Source organism: Arvicola amphibius, chromosome 7, assembly GCF_903992535.2.
Source record: "Arvicola amphibius chromosome 7, mArvAmp1.2, whole genome shotgun sequence".
Lineage (NCBI taxonomy): Eukaryota > Metazoa > Chordata > Mammalia > Rodentia > Cricetidae > Arvicola > Arvicola amphibius.
This window is the reverse complement of record NC_052053.1, coordinates 77,530,167-77,544,904: the sequence shown is the minus strand read 5'-3', so window position 1 is coordinate 77,544,904 and position 14,738 is coordinate 77,530,167. Positions and strand designations below refer to the sequence as shown.

Sequence of the window (14,738 nt, the reverse complement as noted above, 5' to 3'; positions counted from 1 at the left end):
GAAGGAAGTACCGCCTCCATGCGGAAGCATCCGTCTGATTGGCACTGTCTAGGACGTGGGCGGGAACGAAAAGGCTTGGGTGTGGTACCCCGCTTGGCCCTCGCTCTCTGCTTGTTTTATCACTTAGGCTGCCTGTCGAAGCTCTTTCACGGACGCTAGAGAGCGCAAGTGATCACATAATCTTGATCTAGTTTGGGTGCAGTACTTACTGTTAGTCTTGAAGCGTTTTCTTACCTGACCTACACTAAGCCTGTACTGAAAATGCTGGGTTCTGCAGTTCCGTAGTGACTTCCTACTGCACAGGGCTGGTGAAGATAGAGAGGCCAGTCTCGGACGCAAGTTTTTAGACCTTGGTACAATAGACTGTAACATTAATGAAATATAATTAACAAACTTCCTTAGGGAATACTAGGATACATAGGAAAAAGAAAACAGAATAGGAGTCAGACATGGGGGTGTGTGCCTTTCATCAATCCCAACACTCGGGAGGCAGAGGCAGGTGGATCTTGGAACTCAAAGCCAGCCCAGTCCTCAGAGCAGAGTTCCTGGATAGCCAGGGCTATACAGAGAAACCCTGTCTCAAAAAACAAAACAAAAACAAACAAACAAAAAAACCAATAAACGAATGAGAAAGGAAGGAAAGGGAAGCAAAGAAATGAAAGGAATGATACTGGCTCAGAACACCCCAAGACCAAGTTGTCATTACAAAGATTTATTATCCCCAGAGTGACTACAGGCAGGAAATAAGAGACAAAAATAGGAGACAGAATACTAGAAAGAAGGGGAAGGAAAAATGGGAGACGGGGAGGGATATTTGGGGAGAGGAGATTGCTTCTGGATAGAGAGGAAACAGACTTGGTTCAGAGGCAAATTGTAGTTTATACAGGTAAAAGGGGGAATCCCATATTAGGATGAAGTTACATATTTAACTTTAATTGGGCATGTTAATTAGGTGAGTCAAAGGGGGCTTTTGATTGCTGGACTTTCATAGTTAGACCTTGTTGGTCAGCCTCAGGAGGAGGAAGTGGCCTAATAAGGGATCTTAATAGTTAGCTTTAGAAATGTAATCTGTTTTTTGTTTGCATGCTTGTTTGTTTGAAATCAAGACAGAGGTGTTGTGATTGCAGCAGGTCCCATGGCAGGTGGGTCCAAACCACTACAGGTGAAAGAATACTCTGTGCAGACAGAGTTTGTGTGTGGAGTTTATTAAGATAAAGGGAAGGAGGAGGGGAGAGAAAGAGAGAGAGAAAGAAAAGGTGGTGGGGAGAGGGAGAGAGGCAGAGACCTACTTGCCTCTTCTGAAAAGTGAAAGAGATCAGGAGTGAGCTGTGCTTGTCTCTTAAAGGGACCTCTGCACATGCATACAGTCGGGCAGCTGCTTGCGCTGTGCAGAGGGTTGGCACACTGTGTCAGGTTCCAAAGGGGCACAGCCAAAGTGTGCCTGGATACTAACGAGAGAGAAAGAGAAGGGAAAGGCCTGCTGGAGCCATGTTTGCCAGCCCTGGCTGCCTACAGTCCCTTCAAGAAAAATAAAACAGAAGAGGAACCCACCTCCATCTGAGACAGCAAAAGTAACACTGAACTGCTGACTACTTTGCAAACATGCCTAGCCCATCCTGTTTTTCTAGAAAGCACACATCTTCTCTTCCTTCCAAGTGACCATCACCAATATCAACGACAGCAATTCTGTTTGTTAAAGACAGAACTGGCTTAATCAGAAATGTGCATATCTCAGTTGCTGTAAAACTTGCTTAAGTCTGAAAAAATATTTCGCTTGGGGCAGGGAATGAAAGAACACCCTAAGGTTATGGCACTGCCTAACCCTCTATAAGCCAGGAGTTTTTTCTGTTCTAGTCTGCATCCTTTGAAGCACTGCACACCACTTAAGTAGTTTTTCCTTTATCTCTGAGTGCTGAGAGTTTCTCACTGGGGAAGGCTGAAGTCCTCACCCTCAACAATAATGCAGAGAAACCAGGTCCCACAGTGTACAGTGTGATGCTTTCCAAAAGCTATAAAAACCAAAAAAGACAGCATCCTAGAAGCCTGCCCTCCAGTTCATCTGTAACCAAAGGTTATACAGGTGTTAGGTCTCACAGCCAGGACAAATGGCTCTGGTGGCCATTTAGCATTTCAAAGCAGACCTGGCAGCCAGGATCTCCCTCCCTGCCCATTACAGGCTATGACTGGCATACTCAACCCTCTACCATGAACTCTCAGCCCGGTGTGTGTGTGTGTGTGTGTGTGTGTGTGTGTGTGTGTGTGTGTGTGTGTGTGTGTGAAGGAGGGAGGCTATGCTGCCCTTCCCTCAGAAGCACTTTTCTGTACAATACAGACATTTTCATTACCCACTCCTTTTGTACCTTTGACTTCCTGAATGGTGCACCTGGCTCCTCTCTTTTCATTCTCCCTCCCCTGTGGCTTCTCCCCATAAGTCCGGCTCAGTCTGGTCACGTCCACCCTGGACTCCCCCAGATATCCATAGCTCTGACTATGCTCTCAGCCATATCTGTAGCGAGCGTTCTCCTCCACCACACTTAGGAGCAGCCATGGCCTTTCCTTTCCCTTTTATGTCTTTCTCTGTTCACCGGCCACTTTAATATGTTGAAGAAGAAAAACACATCTGAAGCCAGGCATGGTGGTACATACCTTTAACCCAGCACTAGAAAAGAAAAGGCAGGCAGATTTCTGAGTTCGAAGCCAGACTATTATGGAGATTTATTTCCAGGACGGCCAGTGCTATACAGAGAAACCAGTCTCAAAAACCAAAACAACAGAACACATTGTGTCCCATATTATAAAATAGGTGTTTTGCTATTACCCTGACAGATGCACACTGTTGCTGGCTACTTGTCTTATGCTAATCGCTCCCAGCACCCATGCCCCTTGAAAAGCACAAAGGTGACACCACTAGACACTAGAGAACTTACCATTTCAAAGTCATACTGATGGGGTAGCTGACCAATCCCTTGTCTGAGGGGCATGACCCCTCCAGGGCACAAAATACCTTTAAAAGATCCTTGTTTTGGTGATTTGTTATCTTGGTTCCCTGCTCTTCACTGGAACTCTGGCTCTGTAAGTTTCTCCCATTTTCTCCTTTTATTAAAGGTGAATATTTCATATAAGGCTAGTTTGGTTATTTCCCATTGCCGGCCGACCACGTCCGCTACAGTCATACCAAAACACACACGAATGGGGCTAGAACACAAGGGATACAGAGGAGGGAAGAAGAAACACTGGACATCACAAGCCTCAGACTGTGGCTGACCCTCTGATCAGAGGGGTAATATTGATCTCCAATATAACTTCGTGTGTCATCATCCTGACCCCCACACACCCCTTCCCAACTCCCCATCACTGTAAAGCTACGGGGCTGTTGTGCGCTGGAGATAAAAAGGTAAAGAGTAAGGTGGGCAGGGCAGGGGGGGTTGAGTGTGTGTCTGTGTGTGTGTGTGTGTGTGTGTCTGTGTGTGTGTTTTAAACATCAGTCAGGATTGAAACAAATCTAAGTAAAGCCATCTACTCAGAAGTAGGCAGATGGGTGGAGCAGGTGGCTACTTCCCCTATTGCTTTAAAACGCCACCAGGGAGCTGACTCATTGCAAGGGGCAGGCCTTGTCTCTATTGGTTCAGAAGCAAGGGTCTGCCCCTCTCTTCTCAGATTTAAGTCACTTCCTAAACTTAGCAGCTAACAAGACATCTCACCATGTTGGGTTAGTAGACCTCAGTGCTGGCATGGGCTGGGAACTGGGCTCCCTGACCCAAACCTGCCAAGAACTCACTGATCTCAACCAACTCTAACCTTCTCTACCCACCCCATCTCTCCCTAGGAACACTCATAGGTGCTGAAGTAGGAGCAGGTATGTTTCTTGTGCCTGCTGTGAGGCGGTGGGGCTTTGTGCTTTGTGGTGGGCTCTACTCCAGGTCCTGCCTTCTGCTGGATTCTGGAGCTGCCTGGGGAAGAGCCAGGGCTAGAGCTGTGCTCACTCACTCTGGGGATGAGCTTCAAATTTCCTGCCTAGTTTCTCCTCCAGGTTTTATATATAATGAACAGCAAGGAAAAATATGTTGAGCAGGGGGACAGGCGGCTAGTTAAAACTGCAGTAGCTAATCAACCTTTCATAGACATACGGCTCAGTGAGGGATGCTGAATTCTACAAGATCAGACAACTTGGTAAGACCCTGGCTCTGTCAGATCCTGCACTGACCTCTTGGCCTCCACATGGCACCCTGCCCTATCCTTCTTTACTTTGGAACTCTTTCCCTGCTGTTCGTAAAAGATAGACCCACAAAAGGTTCAGGAATTCTTGAGTGGGTCTTTCCTCTGAGCCCACACCACACAACTCCTCTCCCTACAGCCGTGGGTGTGGGAGCTGCACCTGTAGCCCTGACTGCCATGGGCTTCACAGGGACAGGAATAGCAGCAGCATCCATAGCAGCCAAGATGATGTCAGCAGCAGCCATCGCCAATGGGGGTGGAGTTGCAGCAGGAAGCCTGGTGGCCACACTGCAGTCAGTGGGTAAGTGTCCCTCCAGGCAAGATGACTGGAGAGACAGCCAAGGATGGCATCTCCCTGCCTCTCCCTCCTTTTCCACCTTATATATCACCTGTGTCTTCTAGTTCTGTCCCTGCTATCTGGTTCATTATGAGTGAGGCTGGGGTGTGGTGCAGGGTAAGGGATGCTGGAGAGCAGAGCAGGAAGGTGTCCTGGTCCAACATTCATGCTACCTAGGCTCTGAATCTTCCGTAACTGGGCATTCTTCTCCAAGGTATCCCTTTTATACTGCAATATAGAGGGGGCATCCTCTCTGGAGAGCTCTTTCTCCTGTGTCTCAGTTTACCCAAATCTGTCTTCTCTTTCTGGTCTACTTTGAATATTTCTGTCTAAAGCAGAGCCCTACGGTTCATACCAAAAGACAGTTGGGCATTTCTAAGCCCCAGGCCACTGACTGTCACTGCACTGTCCCTTCCCAGGTGTCGTTGGACTCTCTACATCAACCAACATGATCCTGGGTACTGTTGGGGCAGCTGCTGCAGTCTTGCTTTGAACTTAAAAGAAAACACATCTACCAGTGGACCCCCAAAGGAATATACGGAGTATCTAGGAGACAGTGTACCCCAAGATGATCTTCCAAGTCTCTCACTGACATCAGAGAAAAAACTGAAAAATAAAGACCTTTTGCTGGTGTCCCTATCTTTGCTTGCTGTTGCTCTTTGAAGGGAGTTTGCCACTGGGAGTTTCAGCCTTCAGGTTTCCACAGCCAGACTCAGGCTGGAGATCAAATAGATGTTGGTCAGCACACAGGAAAAAGGGAGGAGGCTTTAGGTGGCCCGTGTCTTAGTTGTGATGGTCTGTGTGTCATGGGGGCTTTCTTTGATTTGGGTCTTTATGGACCTCACTGTGTTCCTTATTAAAGGATGGGCTACTAGAGGCTCTCGTTCTATGGCAAAGATGAGAGGTAGCCACGAACATTGACCTGAAAGCTGTTGGTCATTTGCCATCAATGGTTCTGGATATGCAGGCCGATGAGCAGTACAGACCTAACCCACTGTACTGCTGAAAGACTGACAGAGAGCTAACAGGGATGCACTGGGCTGAGCTAATGCATGGGGACCTCAGGAAGGAGATAGAATCAGAAATGCTCACCTCCGCACTATGTCTATAAAGTTGAAAAGGAGGCTGAAATTCCAGCCTTATTTCTTGGGACGCTGACCCCACCCCCACCCAAGGTTGGTAGTCATCACCCACAAGATGCATAAGGCAGTGCTGGAAAAGGTCCACACTGATGTCCTGAGGCAGAAAGATTCTGCCCTTTGTCAAACCATTGGGACACAGTATACCTTTCACAGTAATGGTAGTCACAACCTTGGAACTCTGAGACCCAAGGACTTGATCTTCAGGGAAAGATCCGGAAGACTTCCAGGAGGAGGGACAAATAGATGCCCCAAGAGAGGCATGCAGAAGTCTCTCAGGGGGAGCGCATAGAAGACATAAGGTTGTGTGAGGGCATCAGTTAGGTCAGGTCTGATGGGTTGCCCTGCATCAATCACTTCCAGGCAATCATGGAGAACATCTGTCGGGTCATTGTCTATCAGCAGGACAGCTGGGATGGTGGCTGAAGTTTTCCAGAAGCAGGTGTGGGGCTCGTCCAGGAGAAGTGGTTGATAATGCATCATTCAGGCATTTGATACCTACCTCTCTGGAGCGGACACTCTAGAGGGCCTCCATAAAGCATATGGGGTTAGGAATTGTTCCTGATCCAAAGTCAGTTTCTCAGCTTCCTTATTAGCATAGCAGTAGTGGCCAACAGACAGAAACAGGATCAAGACAGTTGGACATATAGGCCTCTAGCCTCTTCCAGGGTCCCAATACCTGAGCTAGGAGGTCCCCCACCTTTGAAATCCTTTGCACAGGGCAGGATGCCCTTGTTGACCCTTCCTTATTGGTTTCTCTGATTGTCCATCCGGGATCTCTTTTATAGGTCTTTGGAAGTCTTGCTAATACTTCTGAGGTCAATCTTTGGTTTTGAATTTTCTCCTACACAGTAAAAGGTTATTGTTAACCTTTTCATTTTTATCATTTTCTCCAACCAAAAAAAGTTTATTGTTACCCTTTTCAGCAATCTCCAGTAATTAGGGACCCTTCGTGTCTAACTTCGGAAGTTCCTCTCGTATCTAACTTCGGAAGTTCCTCTCTATTTACTTGGGCTGACAAAACCAATACTATAGCTGGCTGCATTTCTGGTCTTTCTGTGTCTATGGCAGTGGACGTCAGTGAGGGTCACAGAAGTGCCTAGGTAACCCAGTGGGTGATTCCTGACTCTTGTGTTAAGTCTCTCACCTAGACACACTGGTCATTTTTCTAGAAGCGTTCTTCAATCCTTGTAAAAAGGACCTGGGAAAAACTGCTCAGAACCTGCTTTCCTTGGGCAATGCTGGAGTCCCAGTCAGGTCAGGCAGAAGAGAAACCCACTCTAGGAGAGCTTCACTGTCTGGCAGTGATCCTTGGCCAGGACCCAGGGTGGTTTTTCTGCTCCCATGCCTGAGTCTGTCCCAAGTAGAAAACTCTACAACTTCCCTAGACCAAGTGCAATCGGTGAAGCATTTTCCGCATAACAAGCATGGTCAAGGTCTGTGCTGGACACAGAAAGGGGAAGACAGTTCCCTCCAGTGAGGCTGTGCAACTCAGAGGACAGGCAGAGGTTTGAGGTTTCTGTGGTAACTGAGCTGAGACAAAAGGTTGGAGTGAAGGCCACCAGGAACAATCACTGAATACATAGTGCAAGGGCAGTAGGAATACAAACCAAGGTCTGATGATGAGACCAGTGGGCTCAAAGCAGGAAGCCATGCTGAATTCCTCATAGGGACCTAACCAACCCACACCTGCCTGGTCGATTTAGGTCAGTCCCCCCTGCAGGGAGGAGCCACTGAGGAGGTGACCTGCTCAGAGTTCTCAGGGCAAAGGGCAACATCTCTTTGTGTGCTGAGATTATTCTACCTGAGCACTCACCTACACCTGTGTCTCTGTGAGAAGATGGTAGGAGAAAGAGGTGAGCCTAACCCACCCAAGCCTAGGGAACATAGGCGACAGTCGCTGCTCAACATTCATTGCACAAACAGCACATATGATGATAAAGAAAAGGCTGTCAACAACTTGGTTTTATTTCTTATTTCCAATTAGGCATCTGCCACTGGAAGATCATCTCCTGGGGTTAACTGATCCCTCTCTAGGTTGACCAAGCAAGGAGGTGTTACCTCTTTTTCCCTGTTCTCTAAACAGAGAAGAACTGGATCTCACATAGATGCCATTACACTATCCAGAAGAGAAGATCCTGTAGATCCCAAGAGGACAGGTCATTCCCTGAGGTTAAGTGATCACTCTCTGGGTTGGAGAAGCTTGGGATGTCTCCTCTGTTTCCCTGTCCTCTTCTGTGAGGAGTGAAAGGACAGAACTCTTAGAGATGCCATTATGATGTCCCAAGGGTAGATCCTGTACATTCCAGGATGGCAGATTGTCCCCTGGGGTTAACTGACCATTCTCTAGGTTGGACAAGCTGGCACCGGTCCCCTCTCTTTTCATGTCCTCTTCTCTGAGGAGAGAAGGTCTGGAACTCTGAGAGATGCCCATCACACTGGCCACCAGGGCAGATGCTGCAGAGCCTAAGAGGACTTTAGATGACACGGAGAGTCCTGCAGCTCCTGCAGAAGAATGAAATGATGAAAAACGTGAGATGGGATCAAACTGGGTCCCAGAGGTCATCAGTGCCAGCATCATTCAGATGGCCTAAGGCACCAAACTTTCCATAGCATTGCTACGTCTAAAGTCTCTGGGATCTGTGTCTAGCACACAATTTTTGCAAGAAACAAAAGGAAGTCCATAATTGAACTCTAGCGAATATCAATCCAACTGGATAACATCCTCCTCTGTTAAGGAAGAAGGCTGGACCAAAGGTGGATCTATAAACTCCAGCTAATCCTTTCCTCCCTCCTCCACCTCCCCTGCTAAAACCCCAGAAGAAGATAAAACAGGAACTGAGAAGCTGGACTGTGTTGCCCTCCCTCTAGTTCTCCTGCCATGACACTTACCCACTGACTGCAGAGTGGCCACCAGGCTACCAGCCGCGACTCCACCCCCATTAGCAATAGCTGACAAGGACATCATCTTAGCTGCTAGAGAGGAGGCAGCAATTCCTGTCCCAGTGAAGCCCACAGCACCCAGCACGGGGGGCACAGCAGCTACGGTCATGGCTGTGGGAAGAGGCTGGTTTCAGGTGAATTTGGGGAAAGGGACCCACAACACACTGGGTCAAAACGGGAATGGACTGCTGGGGTCTGGAGCAGGAAAGCATGAGCAGAGCAGACTGGGCCAGGTCTTTTCCTCTTCCTCTAAGGCCTCCTTGGTGAAGCTCAAAGCACAGGTGGAACATTTGGCAAGAGGCAGGCTCTGAACCAGAGAGCCAGACTCAGGAATCAGGGAGCATAGGATAGATGTTTGTCACTGCAGGTGGAGACCTGGGCTGGCTCTGATGGTTAGCAAGACCTTTATCAGAAAAGTTGCTGTTGAGGCCTCAGTTACTGCCTTGAAATAATACTTGGGTGAGAGATATGTGTTTGCAGAAGATAATATGTTTTCCAGGAGACATATGATCACAACCTTTTAGGCTGGAGGAGGCGTCAAGAGTCCTGCTGTGTCTCCAGTGAGCAAGTCAGGAGCCACCAAGCTGATGGGGTCTGCATAGCATGTCTAGTATGTTCTAACTCTCTGCTCATCTCAGCCATACAGCACCCTAGCAATCTCTAAGTTAGCTCGACAAGGTCATTTTTATAGAGGAAAAGTAGGAGCTCAAAGGAGTTTAAAATCTTTCACCAGGCATCAAGGTGACTATTCTTAAACAAGGAGGTGGGTACCTGCTAGAGATGCGGCCTGTGACTACAATTCACTTCACCCTGTGTCAGGTCCTTCTTTCTAGCTACTTCCTTCCTCCCCATCTACAGCCTTGCCCAGCACCTGCAGCGAAGCCTCCTGGGGCAACATGGGCTGCTTCCTGGCTCCCTGTTTACAGGGAGGGTGGGAGCAGACGTGCACCCCTTCCCTGAAGATACTTACCTCCCCCGAGCACAGCAGCAGCAGCCTTGGCTAGAAAGGAAAAGAAGATCCCGTGAGAGGATCAGCACTCTCTCCTACCCCACCTTGCTTACAGGAAGGAGAGAGCCCTGTCTGTTCCTCCCTGAGAGAGAGGACCCAAGTACATCTGTCTGCCCTCAGGAGGCCCAGGCTGCTTGGCTCTGGGGAACTCAGACATCTCAGATGGATTTGCTCTGTTCTTCTATTATGTGCCTACTTGCTGTTTGCCTGTTGTGGGGAAGGAAGTCTGATGTGGTTACCTTTTCTCTTCTCTGTAGCCCCCAAAGCAGGTTAGGTTCAAACTAAACAAAACCAAAACCAGCTGGGGATACAGGCTGATAAGGAAATGACTGTCCTGGCTCCATGTAAAAAGAGAAAAAGAACACAATTCTTGTGGGTATCACTAGAAACCATGTGGTAGTCTCTCTCAGTGACTACAGAGTACTCGGACTGTAATTGGCAATCCTGGCTTGACTGATGGAGGGCTTAGCCACCATCATGGTCAGGAGCACAACAGCAGGCAGGCAGTCACAGGAGGATTTTGAAACTTCAAAATCTAAACCTAGTGACACATCCCCTCCAACAAGGCTGCACCTCCTAAATGTTCCCAAAATCTTCCACCAACTAGTGAGGAAGTAGGGTATTATGTGAGTCTTTGGGTTCTGTTCTCATCCAAACACAATAGCGATCATGGTGGGTTCTTCCCTTCACATAGTGCTGCTGGTTGATAGGACGCAGTTTCAGTGTTTGCCAGTGTGGATTAATAGACACTTTTCTTGGCCCTGTGGGAAGCAGAAAATCTCCATGGTACAGAATGAGGTACGTCATTGTAGGGTCTAACTGGATCGAGACAGCGCATCTGTGATGCAAACTTGTTAACTGAATGTTAATTTTTTTTTAAGTGACAGGGTTTCTCTGTGTAGCCTTGGCTTTCCTGGAACTCATTGTCTAGACCAGGCTGGTCTTGAACTCAGAGATCTACCTGCCTCTCATTTCCAAGTGATGGGATTACAGGCATGCACTTCCATCACGCAGCTGAAGGCTACTTAAGAGACTTGTTTGGATGAACTGAGGTACCAGTTCATTGTTCACTTCTCCAGGAAGCCTTCCCAGATCCCTTTGAACAGAATTCATTAATCTAGATATTAAGCTACCATATTAGCCTATTTGGGTACATCTGAGTTCAGTGCCCAACACTGTGAGCCCCCCAGGCAGCATGCAGGATCCTGGTCCCAAGCAGACACTTGGGCCAGGATTGAAATAGCTGAAGTTGGTAGTGGCAGGAGGTCAAAGGTAACCCAGAGAGCTTAGGCAGCTCTCTAGTGGCCTATGGGTTAAGCTAGGGGAGTGGAAGCCAGGTTTGTACAAGGCAGGTATTGAGTTGCCAGGAGCGCTATCTGGAGGGCATGTGGACCCAGGGGTTCATTAGCATGGTTGGAAAGCTTCTGCTGTTCACTGGTACTGGCAAGCAGGGGAGGTTGTTACCAGGCTGCCCTGGCCATGAACATGAAGGCCTTTGCTCCAAAAGAAGTGCTATCTGTCACAATCCCAGCATGCTGGGCTCTGCTGAAGGCCATAGAACTAGCCAAGTTTTTTGGAGATATTTAGAACTTTAGTCTTGGGCCTCTTCCCACCATCACCTGCCCAACTCTGAATTTCCTTTTTATTTACTGGCCCTGACAGAAGGAGAAGCCCTACAATTCCTCCTGCCCAGGGCCTTCAGCAATGGTCCCTCTGGTTAATGAGGAATAATAATGACAGACATGGTGGCTGTGCCAACAGTTTCAGTATTGAGACAAGAGACAGGAAAACTGTCACAGGCTAATTAATTTTACTGGGCTACATGCACAGTGACTCCTAAGCTAGCCTGGGCTATAGATTCAGCCCCCTCTCCAAAAAGGGAGGGCAACAATGTTATCTTCCTCTGAGGCTATTAGAACACTTTAAGGAATTTATCAATGTAATAGGCTAAAAATTGAGGCATGAATACATGCAATAATATCCTACTGATCCTATATTATCTACTTCTGTGGATTCCCTAACCATCTGCATTTGTGACAAGCAGAAAGGAGAACAAACTGTTGCCTCTCATAGTCCTTGTTGAGTCTTGAGCTTTGCCAATGACCCTGGCATACATCCCAGCCCCCTGGCATGGAAGTTGCATTGAAATCAGTCTGAACTCCAAATCCCAGCATGCTAGTTCCTGAGAGGTCACGACCACTCCCACAGGGTATTTAAGTGGGCTCCCAGAGGAGAAACACATGGTTTCAGGTTTACGTGCCCTCCCTGCTTTCCTGTCCTCCTGCCATGAGCTCTGCCTCCCAAGAGCATCGTACTTAATAAATGATGGGCATTTTAATTTGGTTTGATCTGACCTAATTGGATTTCTTTGCCCTCTTCATATTTTTTTTCTTAACAATTCTCCGTGCCAATTCGGGGCTCAAGGGGGCTGTCTGAAATGCAGGGCCACTTACCTCCAGTGGGACAAACAGCCAAGACATAGGCAGGGCCCCCTGACAGGATGCTTCCAGCCTTCAGTGCTCCGAATGCAGATCCAAGCACAGGTGCTCCAGAGCCCAGGGCAGTCTGGGCTAACAGGGTGAGCCCTGGAGGGAAAATGTTACAGTTTGTGAAGTGTCAGAAGCACATCCTCCATGAATTACCTGCTGTGTGGTCTAGAGAAATCCTCAAGTGCATCTGCCCTGGGGATAGAAAGGAAAAGAACACTACCTGTACAGAAGACTGTGTGTGCTTTCGGAAGTCCATGTCCCTAGGTTCTTCTAGGGACACAGGTGGAGAGCTGTGCAAAAAACCAAAATCTCTCTGCATAAACACACACACACACACACACACACACACACACACACACGTTGACACCAAAACCCTGACATTTGGGTGTGAAAGAGAAGATATCTGGGAGGAAAATAAATAAATAAAAATGAAGAGGGGGCCACACAAACCAGAAGAAGGACTGAAGTGTAGAACTTTGTAGAATTTGACACCCTGGCTTGTAGAGTCAGAAGGTCAAAAGTTTGGAAAAGAAAAGATGTGAATTCTTCTAGTAAATCAAAGAGACACGAGATAGAATATAGAACCCAGATGTAGACCCCAGGAACCAAGTTCTCTGAGTAGGACCTTATGAAGCATGTAGGTCTGTGCTGTTAAGGGAATGAAAGCCTAGGTGATGCTAGGGTCTGGTCTCCTCCAGGGCTTTCTCAGAGACGAGGCCATGTGTATGAGAGTGGGCAGCAAAGGGCAGGATGCTGGATTCTGCATCACTAGCTCCTCACTCCCCACCCTCGAGCCTCCTTGGTCACTTACCCTGGGAGCCAGCTAGAATGGTCCCCGAGACTCCACCTCCAGCCTTGGCCATAGCTGTTGAAGCTGTTATCTTACAGACAAGGGAAGTCACAAATGTGCCTGTTCCAGACAATGCCATGTGGTCCAACAGAGGTTCCAAACACAACCCGAATCTGTTAATGGAATTGGAGTTTTGTTGAAGAGACTGGGGACCCAGTGGTGGATTCCCACCATCCAACCTGGAAATCCCTGAGACTCCAGGGTGGATAGAGCACCTGGTCAGAGTTGGTGGTAACAGTGCAAGGTCCTGCACCTGTTTAATAGACAGGGGCTCAGGAACCATTTCAGCCACTGCAAGTGATTTGCTCAGGGCGAACGGCTCCATTCATGGCAAAGACATGCACAATTAGCTGCTGACAATGGCAAGCTCTCGCGATGTTGCTCTAACTCTTGGAGCTCATCTCACCTACTCTCTAGCCTCCAGGGGCAGCTGAAGCCTTGGGTCCCTTCCACCTAGGTAGGCACTCTTGATGGTGCTTACAAAAGATGGGTCAGAGAGTGGGGGTACACTGGCCTCCTCTCAACCTTGAAGGGACTTAGCCACCAAGGCTAGGGGCTCCAGGAAAGAGCAATCTGTCTCCTGTCCTTACCCAGTATTGATTTTCTGATTATCCTGAAATGACACCACCAGCAACTACGGCCCCACCCTTGCATCTATCCACCCCTCCACCTCTGGATCTTGAATGTGTTTCTGTTAAATTCAGTACTTTTCAGAGTGGAAAATCCACCCTTGCTTTAAGACATACCTAGAGATGCACGGCCGTCAATTATATAAGTTTCCTTTTTCTCTGTTCTTTCCAGTCCTGAAAAAAAAATCCACTCTTGTTGAAGACACACCCAGTGGTCCAAGGCTGCTGATGAGACAGGTTTCGTTTTCCCTGTTCTCTCCAGTCCTGAAACAAAATCCAGTCTTTTTGAAGACACACCCAGTGATCCAGGCAGCCAATGAGATAGGTTTCCTTTTCCCTGTTCTCCAGGCCTGAAAAAAAAAAAAAAAATCCACTCTGATTGATGACAAACCCAGTGATCCAAAGCAGCCAATGAGATAGGTTTTGTTTTCCCTGCTCTCTCCAGGTCCTTCTGGGTTGGAAAGAATATGCTATTATTCTATAACTGAGGCCTTCTGAGGGTTACTGTGTTTACAGTGTATTGTAACATATTACTTCTTTGCTAGGGCTGTTTTTACCCCAGCCCATGACAGTGTCCTGTAGGAACTAGAAGTAATAAAATTGATGTTATGATGATTTATTAAATAATCTTGATTAGGAACTATTATGTCACATTAAGTGGAATTTATCTAAAGGATTGCTGCTTCCAATATGACTAGAAAGTTCAAGTTATATAAAGATGTTTGTTGTAGATTGTCATAAAGGAAAGTGTGTAATATAGTGTGGAACCCTCACCCCTTATTCTCAACGGCGTGAGAAGAAATTTCCTAGCAGAATGTTTTCCCAGGAAGGGAGTGTCCTTCCCCTCCCCCACCGGGGAGATTCTGAGCACAAGGACACTGGCTTAGCCCAGCCAGCCACCTGGTACAGGCTGATAAAGATGGCCTAACTCAGGAACAGTGGCCTTGCTCTAAGAACAAGGAAAAAGGTGACTTAGCAGGATGGGAGGGAGCAAAAGTCCTTGCACCAGTGCCAAAGCAACTTCACAAAGCCTTTTTGTAATTATGCCTTTAAAAGCTTACCCCACAGAGGAGATACAACTCCTCTCTCTACCTTGCTGTACCGGGGTCAGGAGACAGGGGTTCCAA

General features: G+C 47.7%; 2 protein-coding genes across 3 annotated transcripts; one reads left to right on the top strand and one right to left on the bottom strand.

Annotated features, from left to right (window-relative positions):
- The first annotated feature begins 3,670 nt into the window (after positions 1–3,670).
- On the top strand, positions 3,671–5,191 carry LOC119819455 (interferon alpha-inducible protein 27-like protein 2A). Of its 2 annotated transcripts, XM_038337672.1 has the most exons (4): positions 3,671–3,709; positions 3,827–3,856; positions 4,355–4,516; positions 4,972–5,191. In XM_038337672.1, exons 1-4 carry the CDS (start codon positions 3,703–3,705, stop codon positions 5,043–5,045), a joined length of 273 nt encoding a protein of 90 aa, XP_038193600.1. In that variant the 5' UTR covers positions 3,671–3,702; the 3' UTR covers positions 5,046–5,191. The 2 variants fall into 2 exon arrangements, with proteins under 2 accessions (XP_038193600.1, XP_038193599.1); XM_038337671.1 differs by lacking the exon at positions 4,972–5,191 and having other exon boundaries at positions 4,355–4,666.
- Positions 5,192–7,641: 2,450 nt separating this feature from the next.
- Positions 7,642–13,866, bottom strand: LOC119819327 (interferon alpha-inducible protein 27-like protein 2B). The gene is made up of 6 exons (XM_038337470.1): positions 13,729–13,866; positions 12,944–13,095; positions 12,097–12,228; positions 9,605–9,634; positions 8,584–8,745; positions 7,642–8,196 (listed from the first exon to the last, which is right to left on the bottom strand). The coding sequence occupies exons 2-6, from the start codon at positions 13,059–13,061 to the stop codon at positions 7,865–7,867; spliced, it is 774 nt and encodes a 257-aa protein (XP_038193398.1). The 5' UTR covers positions 13,062–13,095; positions 13,729–13,866; the 3' UTR covers positions 7,642–7,864.
- Positions 13,867–14,738: the final 872 nt, after the last annotated feature.

Bases quoted from the DNA above. Each gene is read 5' to 3' on its own strand.
- LOC119819327 (XM_038337470.1), bottom strand. From the start codon at position 13,061: ATGGCATTGTCTGGAACAGGCACATTTGTGACTTCCCTTGTCTGTAAG. The intron at 12,229-12,943 runs GTAAGTGACCAA...TTTTCCCTCCAG, and splicing joins CATTCTAGCTGGCTCCCAGG to GGCTCACCCTGTTAGCCCAG. The intron at 9,635-12,096 runs GTAAGTGGCCCT...TTTCCTTTCTAG, and splicing joins GGCTGTTTGTCCCACTGGAG to CCAAGGCTGCTGCTGCTGTG.
- LOC119819455 (XM_038337671.1), top strand. The intron at 3,857-4,354 runs GTATGTTTCTTG...CTCTCCCTACAG, and splicing joins AGGTGCTGAAGTAGGAGCAG to CCGTGGGTGTGGGAGCTGCA.